Source organism: Benincasa hispida, chromosome 10 (genome assembly GCF_009727055.1).
Source record: "Benincasa hispida cultivar B227 chromosome 10, ASM972705v1, whole genome shotgun sequence".
In the NCBI taxonomy this organism is placed as follows: domain Eukaryota; kingdom Viridiplantae; phylum Streptophyta; class Magnoliopsida; order Cucurbitales; family Cucurbitaceae; genus Benincasa; species Benincasa hispida.
The window spans coordinates 2,959,296-2,980,209 of NC_052358.1; the positions used below are offsets into that span (position 1 = coordinate 2,959,296).

Here is a 20,914-nt window from a genome sequence, read left to right on the forward strand (position 1 = left end):
AACTCATGAATTTCAGAGGAGTTGTCTCTTGTATTTTTTTTTTTTTCTATTTCATATTGCGTTGTTCTTGGAAACCCACCTTCGTTTTGGCTTGCTCCTACGGATGTCAAACGAACATCTAACTACGAGCAGACTCCTTTCACAACTAAACTCTTATTAGGTTGGGAATATTTTAAGGATTTCCCTTGCGCTGACATTGGAGCTTTGTATGAACATTTTTTTTTTTTTGAAAAGTGGACACATTTTCTTAAATATTGCATATTCTGATCTTATCTGCTCAGACCTTCCCCACCCCCAAATTTAAAGATGAGCAAGGTCCTTATTGCGTTGTTTGGATAGACTAGACAAACACTTAGAAGAAAATTTCAAAAAGAAGGTTTAAGCAGAACTTTGAAAGATAAAAGGTAAAGTACTGATAAATTAAGAATTAACTAAGTGTTAGTCAGAATTTACTAAGTATGGGAAATGTTTCTAAGTACAAACATATATTACATCATAGCAACGCAATGAAGAACACAAAAGTAAAAGATTAAGAATATTGCAAATATTGACAAAGGATGATAAAGAAAAAGGCACAGGCAAAAATGGAGTGAATATGTACTCATTGTATTGAATATTAACAAAGTATACAATTAATTACAAATTAACACAATACAAAAATTTGTGCATGTACAAGAATCAAAGAATTGATTAACTCATAAAAGAATAAATGAATTTAAAAGAATACATAATGGTCACATAGAAGAGAAAAATAATAGGAAGATTATTGCTGAGGGTCTGGCGAGTCTAGAAGCAGATTTTGAGGTGGTGCAGGAGGTGCTTCTTCAAAATTTAAGTGTTGTCGGAGATGTAGGGGCACCATCGGACTATGAAGATATGCGGTGAGAAAGTTGAAGTACTCTTGATTACGTTCCGTAATCATTCTCTGGTGCATATGGACTTTATAAATGTTGCGCTACATGTTGATTAGTGCCTCTCTTGATGTGGCAGCACTGCGTTGAATATCATCAATGCGCTCCATTACTACCTCAAATCGCTGGTTGAAGAAGTGTTGTTTTTGAGAGAAAAGTTGTTGTTGTTAGAAGAAGAGGGATCTCATTTCTGCTAACTCGGCAGCCATGGAGGTGATGGAGGGTTGTGCCTGCGATGTCTCGCCAGCATCTTTTGGGGTTGGTTAGAGGTGCCTTCGCCAAAATCGTGTGGGTCATTAACTTGCGATGGTGGAATGGTGGGTTGCGGTGATGCTGCTGATGGTGAATGTGGGGCTGCTGGATAAACAGGTGAGGAGGTTGGGATAAGGAAGAGATTGGTAAGATGTTCGTGAAGAGGGGAAAAGAGTTGCGTTGGTGGACTCAGAGGGCTTAGAGGTCGAATAACAATGGGAAGAGGGTCCATAGGTACTGGATCTTGCGTTGGTGACTCCAGGACCTTCTCTTTTCCCTTGTCTTCTCTTCGTTGTCTTTTTGGCCTGGATTCTTGCGGCGCATTCAAATCAATCGCGGGCCTCTTTGCTGGCATCTCGGGGCAATGTGGGGAGTCTTTGAGGAGCAGCATCAAGATTTTGATGTTGATGAGGCCGTGGACTTCTAACATGGGCTTCTCATCAATGCCTATGCCCATAGATAGGCACAGACTTGAAACGATCCACGAGAAGAAGTACTGCCCCCAGATATGCCCCACCAATGCTCTGATCTGCCTTGCGATCAACTGCTCTACGTCAATAGGATGTCGCGTTCAATGCAGTATGTAGCCATGACCCGATCCCTTGATATAGTTCTATCATGCGTTGTTGGGATCAGCCGCTTCTTGACCAGGTAAACCCAGAGCCTTCCCTCCGGAAGCAAGGACTTGGCCTCTAGAGTGCGGATGCCTTTGAGTGAAACCGACCACTTCGTGCCCATTTGCGTTAATATCCTCAGTGCGTCTTCCATCTATTGCTCCGTGGGATCATCAATAATTTTATTCCCTGGTGCATCAGGGTTATCTTTCATTTGATATATTTCGTTGATGTCCCTTGCGCTGAAGGATACTGTTTCTCCTTTAAAGGCCACCGCATCCCTGTTTCCATGAAGACGTCCGTGATAGAAGTCCCGCACCACCTGAGGCACGATGATGGATGGGCACTAGCAGAACGTGTCCCACCCATGTTCCAAAACTACGCTCGTGATAAGGTCGGGTACTGGATTCGACGCAGGAAAGAAGCCCATCTCGATCAACATATCATCATTCTCCTTTTTTCTTGATGAACGCTTCTTGACCGGTGTGGGTTCGCTACTCTCCGCAATTGCTTCGCCTTTTTCCTTAGCCAACGCAAGGCGGGCTGCTTGTTTTTGTTTCTTTTCCTGCTCCTTGCGTTGTTCTTCTTTATCGCGCTCTGCGAGTTTTTTTCCCTTCTTCTTATATAAGCGCCGCTTATTGGCTTTGTGCTTCTTCCTTTTCTCTTCCTCCAATAATCCGTCCTCTTCTTCTTTCTTCCTCATCTCTTATTCTTCTTCTTCTCTTTCTTCTCTCGCAAATTCTTCTTCAAATTACTCAGAGGCCAACAACAGACGTTGTTCCTCCTCGCGCTTCCATATCCCTTCAAGTCTAGCAAGCTCATTGTTGCGTCGCATTTCTTCAAACTCCAATCTTCTTCTTTTGTTCCCCTCTGCGATGATGAGTTTTCCCCTCTCCATCTTTTCTTGCTTCTTCTCCTCTCCTCTTCTTTTCCTTTCTTTTTCTTCCATTGTGATAATTAGTCTTTGAGGGTCAATAGTGGACCTTTCCGGCGCATTCTCCCTGGGACGCCGCATTAGGGGGGTTCCCTCTGCTTCTTCTCCTTCTTCAGTCGTAACCATTTGCATTGTTTCAGGTTGCGCTGATTCCATCAACTGTGTCGTTTCCCTCCAATCCTCCCTTACGAAGTTTGATTCTCCATATATCTCCGGGCTCACAACCCTTTGTCTCGCTTCCTCTTCTTTTCTCAGGCGCCTCTCTTCACGCCAGCACATTTTCTTTTCTTCTTTCTTCTTCTTCTTTCTTTCCTTCTTGGCCTCCTTATCTTCATTGTCATCCTTTTTCTCTTTATTCTTTTTTTCTTTGGGATGATAGGAAGATTCAACCTCCTCGGCCTTCTTTCCCTTGTTCTTCTTCTTCTTATTTTTATCTTTAGTCACTTTTGGTTGCGCCTCCCCTGCAACCTCCTCCAATGCAACTTCAGGGGCCTCCAACGCAACTTCAGCCTCCTTGGCCTCCTCCATCGCAATCTCTTCATCTTCTTTTCTTGGCGGTTCATCATAGGCTTCTACGTTGGCAATCGCCTCAGGAATCTCTGGGGCCAGAACACCTTTTCCCGTTTCTTCTTTAATCGTCACTACCTTCGCCACCACTACTCCATCCTCTACCACCACTGTCTCCTCCTCCGTAGGTAGTGGTTGATTTACATTCCCAACCTCGGGCAGTCCACCTCCTAGCTTCAGGTACTCAGAATATTGCCAAACACCTCTGTATCATCGCGTCTCTTCCTTTCACTCTCAGTCGAGACGGAAGGTATTGGAACAGGAATGCTCTCAGTGCTTCCTCCTCTTTTGAACAGAGGAGGCCTAACGGCCAAAGGGTTTCTTCGGCCTCTCTCGAAAAGTCTGGGAACAGTGTGGACTTGGGCGGCGAGTCTGCGACTGGCAGCCAAAAATGCTACCTTTCGCATGGGTACTTGGTAAGGGGTGGATGGTGAAGCAGATTGGTTGGGAGTTTGGTCAGCCATGGATACGAACTTAGGATGACTGGTGAAACGCTGGAATGCTGGGGAAGAAGGAAGGTCTGGATGCAAAGGCGCTAGGGTTTCTGATTTGTAAAATAAGGTAAAGTTTCACAATGAAGGAAGAGATTCTTTTTATAGGTTGTGCCGTGATGGGCCCAACACGATTTTTCCGGCGACAAGCCTCGAGCAGCTCAAAAGGCGCGTCGATCGATTTCCCTCATTTATGGAATTTTAGAGAAAAAAATTGTCCTTTCGTCTGCCGAATCATCATTACTTTGGGATACGAAACGATTGGACTTCACCCACATTACAAAAAAGAATTTTCTTTAATGTTTTATTCGAATTGACGCAAGATAAAGATTAACGCATTATGCTCACCAACACAAATGCATTTTCGCTGAGGACGGAAAACAACACATATATTCCCGTAACACACCCATTAACCAAACACATTTCTAGAGGATACCTCAACATAGTGCATTTAGCTAAGGACGGCAAAGAACATATACGAGCACAACACACCCCTCAACTTATTACAGTTGAGTTAGGTGAACGCAAAGAAGCTCTTATTAGCTTGCTATGCGTCCATTATCGCCTTGCATACTTGTTGTTAATCGTTTCGTTATTTTTATTATTTTTTCATCAACGCAAGTTGTTATGACTTGTGGCAATAAATTTTCTCTTTATTACTCAATCATTCACCATTTAAAGCTCAACACATTAATTACATAAAAACTCAAAATTAAAGACGAGACAACATTAAATGCAAAGAAATAAATGAGGATATAAATTTATGAAGTCAAGAATGAATTAAATGCAGAATCAAAGAAAAAATTCAGAATTCAAATAGACAGAAATTTAAGAAAGCATTAAACATAGTATTGAGATATGGACCGAAAATTGTGTTGTCATGAGTGATCGCAATCCACATCTCCTCAGGCGATCAGACTTGCCTGCCCAATGTCCTAAGGACATTACTCTTTTTCTGTAGATCCCGGGGCTTCTGAATTGCTGGGCAACGTTCCCGGTGCTCGACTTCTCAGCTCAGAGGCTAGCTGGCCCACTTGAATCTCCATACTTCTTATTAAAGATGCTTGCGCTTGCATCACTGCGTCATTTTTATCCATGTATTGCTTCAGCAGTGTCTCCAATGAGCTTCTCGAGGTGTTTGATGATGATCACTGCGTCATTTTTATCCATGATTTTTCACCAATCTTCTAAATCGCACCCAGGCGGTGCTTAGGGTCTCATTCTCCATCTGCTCGAAGTTCAGCACATCCTTTCGTTGGTCTCTTATACACATCTAGATGTGTATAAGAGACAGGTCATTGTCTCCGCAGGGACAATGGCTATTTCATTTTTCCTTCTCTCGGCGCCTCGGCCTCCATATCCATCGTCGATCCAGTCATCCATATTCCGCGAGATGTGTTCAAGGATGACTTTAGCCTCTATGTATGTTTTATCCATAAAACCTCCTGCCGTGGAGGCATCAGCAACAGCCTGCGTTGCTCAGTCCAAACCGTTATAAAAAGTTTCCATCAAGATGCAATCGGGGATCCCGATATGCGGGCAGTTTTTCACCAATCTTCTAAATCGCACCCAGGCGGTGCTTAGGGTCTCATTCTCCATCTACTCGAAGTTCAGCACATCCTTTCGTTGCCTTGCGTTAAAGGCAGGTGGGAAAAACTTCTTCAAGAACCGCTCCACCAATTGGTCCCATGAAGTGATCTCATTTGGCTCCAGTGAGTGAGCCCACCTCTTAGCCTCGTCCCTCAAGGTGTAAGGGAACAGATACAGTCTTATACTTTCTAGGGTTACGCCAGGTAAGGAAAAGTTGCCGCACATTTCGACAAAGCTGGTCAAATGGGCATGTGGGTCATCATTTTGCAGACCCCCGAACTGCCCGACATTTTGAATAATTTGCAGCATGACCGGCTTAATCTCGAACCGTGCGTTCTTCTCCACAGTCGGCCTTGAGATTCCAAACGAAAAATCATACAAATTGGGTGTCGCATAATTCCTCATAGGAATGTTGTGGTCAGCTGCCAGGAAAAGAGGATCCTGTGCTAGCCGAACAACTCCTTGATTCTCTACCGGTACTGCATTATCATTTTTGTCCGCCATGCTTGCTGCCTTCTTTCGCCTAATTCGGTTCTAACGTGCCGTTGCGCGAAAAGTACGCTCGATCTTAGGGTTAGCTTCGAATTCTGGTTCAGCACCATGACTCATAAACCATCAGGCTGTTCTCCGCATTGAACAGCCAGTACAATGAGATATGTCCTGCAAAATACCAAAAACATACTCAAACAATAAACCGTTAACCAATCCCCGGCAATAGTGCCATAAACTTGTAATACAAATTTTATTCTTAAACAATGCGCTGATACAAATATGGATATGAATGACTGAACAAGTCCATGTCCCCATTACCAGCTCCCCGATAACGGCGCCATAAACTTGTAATGAAAATTTTATATCTTTAAGTATGTGGACAAATATACGATAATACTTCTAGATATACGTTACTTATGAATATTCTTGTAGTATGCCTTGCGATGTCACAAGTTTCCTTACGTTGGAACCAAGTGTAATTCCACCGCAAGTTTCTTGGTGTGATCCGAGGTCGAACACAGGGACTGTTTGAGGTTATTGTGGTATATGTGCCCAGGTTTTTCAATCTTTAAAGAGTGTTTTGTACAAGTATATAAAATTGCGGTAAAGTAAAGAAAAGCAGTAAAATGCGATAATAAAATAAGTACAGTAAACCTAAGCTAGATGATATAAGATACAGGCTTTATGATACAAGATGCTGGAGTCCAGGCTGGTTGTGAAGGTTATGCAAAGAGCATGGAATGCGGCGGCAAGTCTTATGTACAAACAGAAAGAGAAAGATAACAAATATAAATAGCACAAGTTTCTTAATTGCGTTGAAGTTATAAGTACGGTTCCGCTTTTCTCTTGGTGTACACCTTTTAATGATCGACCGCACTTCTACATGTTTGTGGTGAATCAGAGATGAACGTAATGAATGCAAGGTTGCTTCCATGTATGGAAGTACTACTCGCTTTAGTAAACGCATTCTTCTAACCTTCTCTCGATAGATCAGAATGGCATCTTCACTTCTACTCTCACATGTGAAGATGTCGTCTAGCATGCTTTAGCTAAACGCATTTTTCTCTTTAACACAAGTTAAGTACTCGTTTAATTCATATTAACTACCAGGGATTAAGAAGACATCATGGAGAAAGTGATTCACGGAGGAACGGAAGTAGACAGAAAATAGAATATGAAAGAAATCGAAACATTTAATATATCTATTAAGCGTTTGATACATGGTGTGTGAATGAAGAGATAAAGAAAGTGAAATTCAATGATGAAAAGAGATAAAACAGATACAAATGAGCGCCAACGTCTTGGCACCGATTCAGGTGGAGATCTGCTTGCCGGATTGGATGGATAAGATGGATGGATGAGCTTCCTTCTCAGGCTTGCTCAACCAGTAGCAGGGTTCTCAGCACAGAGCTTCTCGGCGGGTATTCGGCAGAATAGAACTGAGACTCACCTTTCGGCTTGTCTCGTCTTCTTCCTGAATTTCTTCAGTTAAGCACTCAGCTCAACCTTTTCTCTCAACACTTTAGCAGCAATTAGCCCCGTATTCAGTAGCATATCTTTTCTTTGAAATCTATGGGGTATTTATAGGTGGGGATCTTTGACTCCTGCCTTGTGGTCCCCACTTGTTGTTATGGAAATTCCGAAGATGGGGGGGATATTATTCCTTCTGTTGTGCAATCAAACCGTCAATTCTGCTCAACTGTTAGTTGTACACGTGTCTCAATCCTCCGCTTTTGCGTTGCTCAGCTGCATCTTTCGATCATGAGTTTTCATGCGGTGTTGTTTTTATTACCGCATGCGGTTGAAAGTTAGCTCTGGATCGACTATCGCATTGCGCCGTCATTGCGTTAATCATCTCTTCATTGTTGATTGGCGGGCGCAATGTGACAGAGATGCGTTGATCAGTTCTTCTTGAGCCTTGAGCGCAAGCGGTGACTCGGTTTCCTGCAAAATAGAGTTAAATATCCTTTTCTTCCATCTTAAAGATGTTAGTAGGTGTAATTGCGATCATTTATAATTATTGTAATTCTGAGCTAATTTTCATACAATTGACGCATATTCACTATCTTTTGGCCGCAATATCTAGATAAGGCAGTATAAATAACTTGTATTTCTACAAGTTATCATATGTCTCTACATACATATTTAAGCTACAAGATAATCTTGGATGTTAGTTTATTGGTTTGTGGTCAAGCAACTAAAATGTGGAATGAAATATCATATATTAATTAAATAAACAATGAGTTTGTATAAAAACATTGACAAACTATAGGACTCTACGAGATTTAGGGCATCAACCCCAATAGATAGTGTCTCAATTTGATTATGCCAAGGTTATAGGAAGTGTTATGTTTCTAATGAGCTATACAAGACCTGATATTGCATATGATGTAAGTAGATTGAGTAGATATACACATAATCCTGATAAAGATTATTGGGTTGCACTTCGTTTATTAAGATATCTTAAGGGAACAATAGACTATTGTTTGCATTTTAATAAATTTCTTGTTGTATTAGAAGGTTATTGTGATGAAAATTGGGTGACTAATAACAATGAGGTTAGTTCAGCTAGAGGATATATTTTCTTACTCGGAGGAGGAGTTATTTCATGGAAGTCTGCAAAACAGACGTGTATAGCTAGATCCACCATGGAATCTAAATTTATTACTTTATAATTAGTAGGACAAGAAGTTGAGTAGCTTAGAAGTCTAGTAAGAGATGTACCATTGTGAGGATATCAGTACCAGTCTCTTTATTTTATGATTCACAAGCTGCCATAGAAATTGTAAAAAATAGTGCATACAATAGCAAAAGAAGGCATATATACCTCAGGCGTGGAAGTGTGAAATAGTTATTGAAAGGAGGAATTATTTCCTTGGAGTATGTGAGGTCTAAGAAGAAATCGGCAGATTCTCTAACCAAAGGCCTAACAATGGAAATAATTTTAGAATCCTCAGTGAACATGGGTCTCAAACCCATGAAATCTCCATAGCCCTTTATTTTGGTGGTCCTAGTTCGGACTTGATGGATAAAACTAAGATCTTTAAATTTTATTGTCCTTTCTTTAGGTGGTCCTAGTCTGGACTTGATGGACAGTTGTGAATTTTTCATAGCTCAGCATTTGAGTGGTTTGTCTTTGACAGACTTGATGAAATTGATCCTGGTACGAATTAGATGAAGTCTTCATAGCTTAGTTTTTAAGTGGTCTACCTCTAACAGACTTGATGAAGCAATTGACGTGATTGTGAAGGTGTGCTCCCCTTCTATGAAGAGTTTTAAGGGCCTCTTTCCAAAACTTTGACGATGACTCGAGGTTTAATGTGCATGGCCTTAAATAGTACACTTGTATCGCGAAATCAATGAAATTTTAGGAGTAAACATATTGTGGGGGTCTCGACTTCAGTTATTGAAAGCTCAAGAGGTAATTCACTTTCTCTACTTAAGTTGTTGCCCTACTTCACTATACATCAATTTAAATCGTTACATATTGATGCCCCATTCCTCCACATTCATAACAATTACTGGATCTCATCTGCTAAGCCTTTTCTTATCTCATTTGCAGGTTTCTCAAACATTTTTTGTTTTCCTCTTTCTTCCTTCCTCCTTGCTATTTTGTTGTTCCGGTCATTTGCGGAGGAATGTTGAAAATGACTTTTGGGCTAAGACCCATAATAAAATCAAGTGGAAAAGGACTAGTTGTCCTACATTGGAAAATTAAGGAATGCTAAGAGGGCATAAATACCAAGGCATGATAAAAGAGTTCTAAAGTGTGGTAGTGGTGGAAGTATCGTAGTTTCTCACATGCGTGTTGTCGCTATTGCACTTACACAAAAAATGAGTACCTTTTTATTACCTCTCCATTTAATTTTTTTTAACTATTTTATCAAAAATGTTTCCATTAAATTAGATCAATTATGATTGGATCTAATTAATAATATTTTGCCCATTTTTCCATCCGTTAATGCCCTAGCCGTTTCCAAATCCCTCTTCTTCTTATACGCTCCAAATTTTCTATTCTTCTCTGTTTTCAAGCATATTTCATTGATTCCAATTCTTTCTCTGGCGAGTGCACGTCTGAGATTGGACATTGTGTTAATCTTGGGGAGTAATCGATAGAAGCAATTTATTACTGAAGTCGTGCCAAAATTGCTTTTAAGGCAGTGGTTCTTTCCACGACAACAACGATTTGGTATTTGGTTCTTACAATTTTTATATTCTAATTTAATAGCTAGGGACCACTTTTAAGCTTTATTGAAAGTACAATGACCAAAATTGGACATTTAAAAGTACAGATACCAAAATTGGACCAAAATGATATTTTAACCTTATTCAAAATCTATTTAATATTTGATTATATGTTTTTATACAATCAAGATAGACTTAGAATGAGTGACGTGTTTGAAAGTGATTTTGAATTCGAAGATAGACTTAGAATGAGTGACATGTTTAAAAGTGATTTTGAATTCGATGAAAAGTGACAGGAGGTGGCAAGGAGCAAAGACGACAGTACCATGTGCTTGGACAACTTTGTCATGTTCTATGATTATTGATTGGGTAAAAGTTGAATTAAAGATAACGTTGATATGGATAGAGACAGAATAATTCCTTATTAGGTTTTTAGTGAAAGCACCATATAACTGTTCAACCAATTCAAGAGGCATGTCTCTGTCTCACCATCCCTACATGCTTACCCGAAAAACCAAACATAACAACTCCAACCAAAGGTGATATTTTCTTTCTGCCTTCTTAAATAAACATTAATAATCATTTTTTAGATGCACAATGGCCTAACAAGAAAAATGTTAATGGTTTGTCATTGGATCGGGTCTAACAAATTCGTGTTAGAAGGTCAGTGAACTTCTACATGCAGATTAGTTGATAAAAGATTGCAACATTTTTCGATCCGCCCATCTCATTGTTCATCAGCTCAATGAAGGGTTTTGTAAGGGAAAAAATGTATTAAACAATTCTCTAAGGAACCCATAGAGAAATTGATTATAAATACAATATTAGCATAGATGTATATCTTCATATTTTTATAATAGTATGATTTGTTCACTTTAGAAATAAACACCGTTACTTCTCTTGATTTCACCTTATAGGCTTTGTAAATTTAGAAATGGTTCTCATGATTTATATATAGCCACATGGTGATCTATTTCTTTGAGCAAAAATTAGAGAGGAGGAAAAAGACAAGATGCGTGTAAAGAGATGACAATTAAATAAAGGAAAGTTTTGAATTCCATTTATTACAATAAAGTGAAAACTATAATTGGTACCGTGAAACATTTATTATGTCTATCAGTCTACCCTACAGATTTATAATAATAATAATAATATCTCTCTTTCAAACTCTCTCCTTCTCTCTGTCTAACTTTTTCATTATTGTCGAGAAAAAAGGAAATGTAATGACAGAGAAGCAAAAGAAATAATAATAATAATAATAAAACTGGGAAAGTTAAACTGAAAATCAACTCAAATTACAACAAGATTTGAAATTTTAACAGTCAAAAAGTATTTGAGTGCGGTACGACAATATAGTGTTAGCTAAAAAAAAGTTCTACCGTCTGCCCAGTTTCCATTATCCTGACATGGCTGTCTTTTGCTTTGTATGAGCCCTAAGTATTCTGCATTTAAATCTCTGTTCAAATAATGCGTCTTTTTGCCTTTAGACTTTAGCCTTAAATACAGCAAGGACAGGATGCCCTATTACAACTATCACCACTCAATGCAGAAGAAGAGCTTTCATAATTCACAAACATACAGACAGGCAGAGCTGAAAATCTACTCAGTCTCTTTCTTCTCAGCTTAAATTTAGACCTAACCAACCCCCCACGCTTTCCAAGGCTTCTCACACGTGAAGCCAAGTTTCCTTTTGTTCTAGGAAGAAACAGACTTCTCCATTCTAGTTAAAGATGTATTAAATTTACTAAAACATTTAAAGGGCATCTCTTAAAATAACCCAAATGAGGCTTTTGAGGAGAATCACGTCTCATCTTGCTTTGAAGGTAGCAAAAACCCATGTTTTTACAGGCATTTTTACTTAATCGAGTTGACTTGTTTTAAAGGGGGAAAAAATGATGTTGTTGAAGTTGGGAAACCTTCCAGAGAGAGAGCTAAATAATTATAAATAATATTAAAGGGGGTGACACTCCTCCCTAGCTTTTTTGTTACAGATTCTGCCTGCAGGAACTATTCTAAAGCTAAAGAAGGAATCATAAAAAGAAGTGATGGTAACTGTAGTTTAAAGGAAAGTTACAATTTTATCATTTAATATTTGCTGACCTGACAAGCAAAAGCCAACCAACCCAAAAGATCTCTGAGTTGGTCCCAAAGCCAAACTGCGCGCCCCTCTAGCTGAAGACTGGTGGTTTTCTCCTTTTTACACTCGAGAGATATACAGAATCACCAAGGCCCCACCAACAAATTATCAACATCAATTGAATTCGAAGTAGATCTGATCAAAAGTAGGATCTTGGCGGGAACGAGCTTTTCAACTTGGCCAAAAGAGGAGGCATCCATTGGTTGTTCATAGTGTGCTCTAAGTACAGCCAACATCTGTGCTATTACAAGTTGATTTCGACCAGATTATAACCCGAGCTCCTGAAGCAAGCCTGTGAAACGAGAATTGAACTAAATGTCAACAACGATTCACTAGAACAATGGCTAGATAGTGCCACCTTGAGAATCTATCAAGAAAATTGCAAATCGGCACTCAACTTTCTTCGATCTTAATCACATCCTCTTCCTCTTCTCGAAAGGAATCTAGCCTCTTAGACTGTTTCCTTCCGGAGCAAGGCTCTGTAATCCTTTTACTACTGTCATTGGAGGTAGCGGGGCTTATGTTCTGAGAGCTATCGACACCATCAGAAGATGTTCTTGGCCTATCAGAAGTAGGAGATTTCATAGGGTCGTTTCGTGGCTGCTTGCTTAGTGAAGCTTTAATGGCCCGTGGAATGCACTTTGAGCGGCTAGAGGTCGACTGATCCTTGTCTTCAGTTGAATTCAATTGCTTACATGTCCTATAGTATTAGCTTATTGTTAGTTATAAACTAACTGAAACTGCAAGCATTATGAAGAAATAACCACACATATCCCAAAAGCTCTCTAGTAATAGACACAACTTTTAATGTGTATTGTATGAAACAAAATAAGTAAATACCGACATACGTACAATATAATGATTGAAACCAAATCTAGCTGCTGCCAGACATATGCACACAAAACATGAAGTACAAACATACATTTGAAAGATATGAAAGGTTCACATTCTATTGTGGCTAGCAATAATGGTAAGTTATTTTTATGTACCTCCATGTAATTTTCACATTTGTCCTTTGATCAACCAAAGCCAATTAGATAAGTCCCAAATTTTCATTTTATGGGCAGAGCAGAGAAGTAGGTTAAAGCAGCAATAACATGAGAAACAGAGGTGAAGCTTCAAAGGATCTACTTACATTAACATGAGAAACAAGGTAAAACAAGTAACAGTGAGAAGACACGAGGACTTTCCCCCTATAAGCACTATTATGCACAAGTTCAAAATGTAAAAGAACATGACAGAAATGCTGGTTCACCAATCTGGGCCAGCCAAATCCGCATAGTCTCTCATAAAGCTGCTTCATACAACACATAAATGTAGCATAGGAACTTTATAACTTCTTAACTTCCTATGCTACAGGAAAAAGAAAATAAACCAACAGAAAATAGCACAGGCATGCATCAAGGGTTCCATCAATCAAAACAACAAGGACTGGTCTTCAGCATGTTAAAGGTGATGGACATTGAACAATTTGGTCTCCTGTCCATTGAAAACATTGTAAGGGTTCCTTTTCTTCAATTATGTCACTGCCTTAATTGAGCAAGCTTGACCATCGTTATCTCCATAAGTCATGAACGGCACAAAGTATATGCGAATTGAAGACAATAAAAAATGATAAATTGATTCGTGGATGTTAGTACATTTAACATTAGTAAAGTATATGAGCATAAAAGAACCTGTCAGCATTGTATGAAGATGATCGTTTTAGAGTTGTCAGCCCATCCCCTTGCAACATTTTAGTCTCAATCAAGCTACCACTGAAATATTCCTTGTCTTCTAACCTCAAGCCCATCATCCTAGGATTCTCAGACAGACAGTTGAGTTCTCCCAACATCACTGTAGTAGAGAATAATGGGGAGGGAAATTTGGTGTGAGAAAACCTTGGTTTGTATGATGGAATGAGTCCAAAACTATGATCCTTGACTGATATTGATCCACACGAGATAAGTTGCATTAACACGTTTGTAGCCTTGAGTCTTGCATTGGTTGGCATCCGAATTTCTTCTTCTTCAAGAATCCTGAAACTGTTGATTTTACTGGCATCGGCTCTGATAAGAGACTCTAACGTTTCAGTCTTCCCACCTGAGGAGGAAGCACTCGAAGACAATTGGGGTGGAGAAACCGAATCCTGAGGAGCATCATAGTTTTTCTTTTGATTTAAAGTCACATTGCTAGGAGTCTGGCTACATTCCGGTTCTAGGGACCCATCATCTGTTGAAACTCCCCTTGTACAAGTTTCTCGTGTTTTAGGTCTGCCAATATTTTCCTCAGTCTGAGTTGATGCATCAGACAAGCCATCAGTCTTGTACACCTTGTATTCTGTCAAGCTAAGACAACCACCCCATGAACTCTTTCCACCTCCAGAATCTGGAGACATGCCTGATGAACCAGGTCGAAGGACAGACAACGAGAGGTCATCCTCGTGAGAAGTTTTCATTTCTTTTCCGTTCATGCTTGAAGATGATGAAGAATCATCCTGACTCTGGGAAGATGCTGGATCAGGTAATTGCTTCAGTGGTTGAATATTCATATTGCCAATGGAGGTGAAAGGGTCTGTGAGAACATATCTAACTTTCAATTTCTTTCATTACTTCTTTGCCACGAGAAACAGAACCAAATAATCACCCATAAGTTTCTTCCCCAGTTTAGTTTCTCAAGTTATGTCAGATGCGCATTTAAACCACCAATTATGTCTTCAAAACTTCATATCACAATTTTTTTTTACTAACCTTTACTAGAAGTGGACTCTTCAAACAGCTCGGAGCCTTTGAGAACATACTCATTTCCATGAGCCGGAAGAATTAGGTCATCTTCGCAGAGATCATGCCAAACAAATCCATTCTTGTAGCTTCTGCATAATTAGGGCCAACAGATTGCACTATAAGAATAATGTTGTATCTCAACAATTCAAAAACTGAAACATCTGAGAGTTTTCTGATTATTTCTCTCCAACATTTATCATCATCCAAAGAGATGCATAAGAAAAACGTAAAGATTGTAAATAATTTACCTTTTACAAGACCAAGAGTATAAGGTAGCCATCCCTCTTCCTCTGAGAACGTTAAGCCTGTTAATCACATCTGGGAAAAAACTACTTTAAAGCATATCAATCCGTTGGGAGAGGGGAAGGGGGTTATTATCAACAGGAGGTAACATAATCTTATACATTTCGATTTGAAAATACCTCTCAAGTACAGTCCCTCAGGAGATGAGAGTGGAACTTCCATGAAATGAGGATGCTCCAGCTGCCTATTTCTGCATAGATAGTAAACCACAGGCACCTTCCGAACCTGTTGATATTTGGGCGATTTCTCCGTCCACACCTTAGCCCTCTCAGGACTCAATTGGTTGTACTTCTTCATTCTCGTCTCCATGGTGCCTCGATATTCATCAATCCCTCGTCAAAGCGGCTACCAACCGAGCAGATTTGAGGATTTTAGCTTCCTTAGGAACAGTATCGCAGAAACCCTGTATGAAACAAGCCATGATCAGTCAGCCTCAGATGCGTGAAGAAGAGGCCTTTAAGAATGCAAATGGCAGAACAAATTGGAAAATGTAATTGCCAGATCTAAGAACAGAGGAAGAACAAACTCCAACAGTGAAGCCAAAGTGAAAAGAGGCCAATCATAAGGGAGAAAAACAAGAATCTTTGATGCCAAGAGAACATGCAGAGAGTAAGATTGACTCGGTAGTAGTAGTAGTAGTAGTAGTAGAAGAAGAAGAAGAAGAAGAAGGAAAGCTCGCCCGCGTTTATTGCTCAATGGTACAGAGACAGCTTGTTAATAGAAACATTGGAAAATTGGGATCATATATGACTTCGACTTTACAGATAGAGAGAGACGTGGTGACATGGGACTGAGAGGGACACGACGGAAAAGAAACCAGAAGCTCTTACCCCTCCTCCTCATTTTCTGGGGTCTTACCTTTTTGCTTCTTTTTTTTACGTTCCTTTTCTCTTTTTTGGCTGATTCTGTGGAACGCCATATCCCCTGGCTTAGCTTGCCTAGTTGCCTCTTCTTAAATCCCAATTGCCTTGGGAAAAAAAATATAATGTGTATATACAAAAAATTATTCTTTTTTCTGTACAAGTGCCCAGTAGCTTTGGACTTCTCCTTGACGCCTACGGTACTGTCAGGTAGAAATTTAAACTTGAAACAAATAGTTCACACTCCACCACCGTCAAAACTATTACAGGAGTTGACTGTTGACGGTGTAAAAAATTCAACTCCATTACCATAAGTACACTTTTAAAATATACTTGTTTTGTTTGTACCTCTGGATCCCAAACGAAAATGATGAGTTGTTCTAAATCTTGAAAGAAAAATGATCATATGGGTATGAAGGGGAAACCAATGAATTACGGGTAAAAGACCCAAAAACTTAAATCTCAAAGGCTTGCAATACCAAATCAAATGATTTAAAAACTATACAGCACCCATTTTGCACGAAAATCACAAAAAAAAAAAAAAAAAAAAAAAAAAAAATCATGAAATATGAAGGGGACTTTTTACAAACAGGTGGAGAGCATTATCTTCCTCGAAAAGAAAAAGAAAAAGAAAGAAAGAACAACAACGAACCCAGATGGAGCAGCGGCGTCCCAAGTCAAGTCACTGAATGATTCTGTTAGCAAAACTTTCCCGATACAGTTGCTGGACATAATGGAATAATTGTCAGGAAAGAGGCACGGCGATGAACAACATGGCGGATACGGCAGGGGGCAGGATCGCCTTGAATTTGGTTGCTCTCCCTTTCCTCCAAGGAACCAACCTTCTTGTAGATTCGCCTCATTAAATACTCTCAAAATCGTGGGTCACCCCTTTGTGCTCCCTTTTGAAATTTCAATGCCGCGTGTGGTGGTTTGTTGCATAATTTTCTGCTTCTGTTCAATTCAATTTTCTACAGAGCCATTTGGTTTAGAGGTCTGTGAATGTCTCCTTTCTCTTCGCACATGTGGGTGAATCAAAACTCTAAATAATGGTTATTACAAATTTTATAGCAATTCGTATAGTACAAGTTCATATAGGAATCTCTGGTCCTATGCTGTTATTGGGATGTCTGGTGTATTCCAAATTAAGTATGAAGATCTCTTTAGTCTTTCATAACCATTTTTGCTGTGATATTTAGTTTTTGAAAGTTAAATTAATAAACATGACTTTCACCAACGAATTTTTTTTTATTATTTATTTTTTATCGGTCGTGTACAAAAAATCGAGCTAAATTTTGAAAATTAAAAACAGTAATTTTTAAAAACTTATTTTGTTTTTTGAATTTGACTAACAATTCAATAATTATACTTAGAAATATGTAAATCATGGTAAGAAATGAGAAAAAAATATGTTTAATTCTCAAAAAGTAAAAACAAAAAACAAAATGGTTAACAAACGAGATCGAAAATTTGTATTTTTTAAGTTAAGATTTCATACATCACTTTCTTTCAAATATTTGAAAATCCCTCCATCGACGATAGCTTAATGAATGAGACACTCGTTGTCATTCCAAATTTGATTAAATTTTAAATTTTCATTATCATATTCGTTGAATAAATAGCTCGCTGATTGAGTAGATAAACAGAAAATGTTAGAAATTGAATTTTTTTATAAAAAAAAATAATAATAATAATTCAGATATGTTTGTGTTTAAAAAAAAAATATTAAGACCAAACAACATATGATGAAAGCCAACAAGTTTTGTGATCTTTCAAACTAAAAGAAGGCTCAACAACAAAATTAGTTGGCAATTGATTATGAAATTATATGATAATTGTTAACTAAATATTTATTTTAGAAAAAATATTTTAAATGATAAAATTAATGAAAATATTTAAAAATAATAGTAAAATATCACCTTCTACTGCGATAGAGTTTTGAAATTTTACTATATTTATAAATATATTGATTTATTTTCCTATATTTCATCCAGGGTTAATAATTAATATATCTGAAAAAAAAATTATAATTACAAATTTTGTATAGTTATTGTTTTAAAATAATACACTAACATGTCCCATTACTCCATTCTGGAATTTGAATGAGCGGTCTCAGTTTAAAATTGTTTCTTGTATGGGAAAGTTGTGGTTTTAGAGGCCTAAAGCGGACAATCTAGTTGAATATGTATTTTATCGATATGATTAATAGGATAGACATCCTTTTTCTGAATCCAATAGCTTCTAGCTAATATTTGACATTCGAGGTGTTCTTTTATGGATATTGATTTTTTATTTGTAAAGCGTTAATGAAATTTCTCTCACATATTTAGGGGTGTTCAAATAATCTGACAATCCGAATTAGACTATTCAATCTAAAAGTTTTATTCTTGGATTGAGTTGGGTTTAATTTTTCTATTTTTATTGAATTGAGTTGAGTTGTGAGTTGGCTAAAAAAAATTGGGTTGATCCAATCCAACCTGAATTTTATATATATATTTCTCTTTTGTTTAAAGTTCGATTACTTTATATTGATTAATTTGTTAATTTTTAATATTTTTTTAAAAAAAATTATTATGATATTTATCTTTGTTTAAAATTTACAATCAATATCATAGATATTTGATATTTAGCATTTTAATTTTAGGAGATCTTAGTAATTAGTCATGTTGTATATAAATCTACATATTTTTCACTATAAATAAAAATAAAAAAGTTATAACCCGACAACCCAACCAAACGGTTGGGTTAGGTTGGTGACTTTATTTAGGTCATTTGAATTATTAATCATTCGGGTTGGTCCAAAAAACATACTCAACCCAATCTAACTCATGTACACCTCTACACACATTAACTAGACATAACTATAAATTCAGTCATTAACTTTGAGACTTATATCTATTTAATCTCTAAAATATAAAAATGTCTAGTAGGTTCCTATACTTTCAATATTTTATCTAATAAATTCATGAATTTTCAATTTTATGTCTAATAGGTATTTGAAAATTTGAAATTTTCAAAAAAAATAATTATTCTATTAGATATAAATTTAAATTTTATTTAAAGTGAAACCTTCAACTTTCTATTTTGTGCCCAATATATGTCTATAAATTTTAGTTAGAGTGTAAAACCCGAACAAAACCAAATGACATAAAGTCAGCTCGGTTCTACTCTGGTCAATTTTTTCTGAAAATAGAATGGAGTCGAACTAAATCGAATCGGTTTGGTCATGGTTTACTCGAACCCCACCTTAATCCCCCATCCACTTGAAATCCAAACCAGAGGGGGAAATTAAAAATAATAATAATAATAATAAACATTTACCATCCATTAATCGCGTGTGAATGACACACCATAAGTGCTGTCTCTTATACACATCTAGATGTGTATAAGAGACAGGATGTGTAGTGTTGTTTGGTTGGCAACAAAAAGGATATTGATTCTTACTATTGACTCTTATTATTTGTAGCATTTTATTTTACACTCTGTCTAATGGACTTTTAAAGCTCAACTCATGTAAATAATAATAAAGGAAAATATGTCAAATAATGTGACATGAGTATATTAATGTGTCGTTTTTTAATAAACAATGTGACATTTAAATTTTTTTTAATAAATATCAAACAATATTTTTTTATCAACAACAAGATCGAACAGTTTATAGACTTTTTTTCCTTCTTTTCAAAATTTACTTTTCAATCTTAAAAACATTCGATTAAAAATATGTTGTTCGTTTTTTGCACATAACTTTTATGTTCACATTATACTTTATATATTTTTGTTTGTTTCCATGTTATTGTTACATCCACATTTATTCGTATAGATTTTTAAAATTAATTTTAGAGTTCAAACAAGAAAATTATTTGCTGTCAATCGTTTAGATATACAAACTTGACAAGTAAATTTTAAAATCTTCTTAGATTTTAAGTTTTTATGCCTTTAAATCTATATAATAGATTGTAATATTCTTATTATTAATATTTTTGTAAAGTTAATTCAAAACTAAAATCGAAAGATATTATAAAGGAAAAATAACAATAGAGATTGTAGAGATATCATCTTCAAAGAAGAAAAATGTTTTGGATTCTGATCGATCTCATACAGAAATCAATCTAGAATAACTACATGCACATCTTGGTATAAGAACCAAAATTTATGATTATATTATAATATTTGAGATCAAGTTCATATAGCATATTCACTAAAAAGTCATTGTCAACCTCGAGATCATATTTTTCCACTTAAGAATTTTGGTACAAAGTCAAGACGATTTAATATAACTTGGTGATTTCGCTTCATTTATCATATTTATCATTTAGTTTAGTTTTAATTTAAGTTTATGAAATTTAAATAAAATAAAAATAAGGAGTCTTTATGTCGTATTACAGAGGGCCTCGTTTCAGAAAAATACCCCGTCTGGGGGCTTTAAGTGAATATTTTAATTAGTTAGAATATAACATCTTAAAGGATGTTGCATTTTGTTTATGTTACTATCTATTCAAACTATAAGTAAGTGAAGAGTTAGGATCGATTTCAAAACATGAAAACTCATAAAGGGCAATTGTAATGTAGTAAATTAGTTAATATATGAAGTTATGAATATATTTTTACATTTATTTATAGATTTTTTTTTCTTTTTTAAGTCTTGTGCATATAGTGTCCTCTATATAAAATTTCTTGCTCCATCATTGCTCCTTGTTGTTACAAACCTTCTTTATGTCTCTATGTCATTTCATACCTGAAGAAGGAAAAAATATCTAAGAAGAAGAAAAAAAAATCAGAAGCTCTCTCTCTCTTCCGCTTCGAAGAAGGCGAAGAA

At 37.0% G+C, this 20,914-nt stretch overlaps 1 protein-coding gene across 8 annotated transcripts; it reads right to left on the reverse strand.

The window, feature by feature from the left end:
- Positions 1-11,824: 11,824 nt before the first annotated feature.
- On the reverse strand, positions 11,825-17,195 carry LOC120088519 (protein UPSTREAM OF FLC). 8 transcript variants are annotated; one of them, XM_039045895.1, is made up of 7 exons: positions 16,751-17,195; positions 15,358-15,641; positions 15,184-15,253; positions 14,903-15,024; positions 13,850-14,666; positions 12,571-12,873; positions 11,825-12,465 (listed from the first exon to the last, which is right to left on the reverse strand). In XM_039045895.1, exons 2-7 carry the CDS (start codon positions 15,545-15,547, stop codon positions 12,393-12,395), a joined length of 1,575 nt encoding a protein of 524 aa, XP_038901823.1. In that variant the 5' UTR covers positions 15,548-15,641; positions 16,751-17,195; the 3' UTR covers positions 11,825-12,392. The 8 variants fall into 8 exon arrangements, with proteins under 8 accessions (XP_038901823.1, XP_038901817.1, XP_038901819.1 ...); XM_039045889.1 differs by having other exon boundaries at positions 13,850-14,726; positions 16,751-17,191; XM_039045891.1 differs by lacking the exon at positions 16,751-17,195 and adding an exon at positions 16,097-16,591 and having other exon boundaries at positions 13,850-14,726.
- Positions 17,196-20,914: the final 3,719 nt, after the last annotated feature.

What these genes read in the sequence shown, in the direction of transcription:
- LOC120088519 (XM_039045889.1), bottom strand. Translation starts at nt 15,547, where the DNA reads ATGGAGACGAGAATGAAGAAGTACAACCAATTGAGTCCTGAGAGGGCT. An exon ending in TGAGGGACTGTACTTGAGAG is followed by an intron (nt 15,254 to 15,357) that starts GTATTTTCAAAT and finishes GTTTTTTCCCAG; the next exon opens with ATGTGATTAACAGGCTTAAC. An exon ending in TACTCTTGGTCTTGTAAAAG is followed by an intron (nt 15,025 to 15,183) that starts GTAAATTATTTA and finishes CTAATTATGCAG; the next exon opens with AAGCTACAAGAATGGATTTG.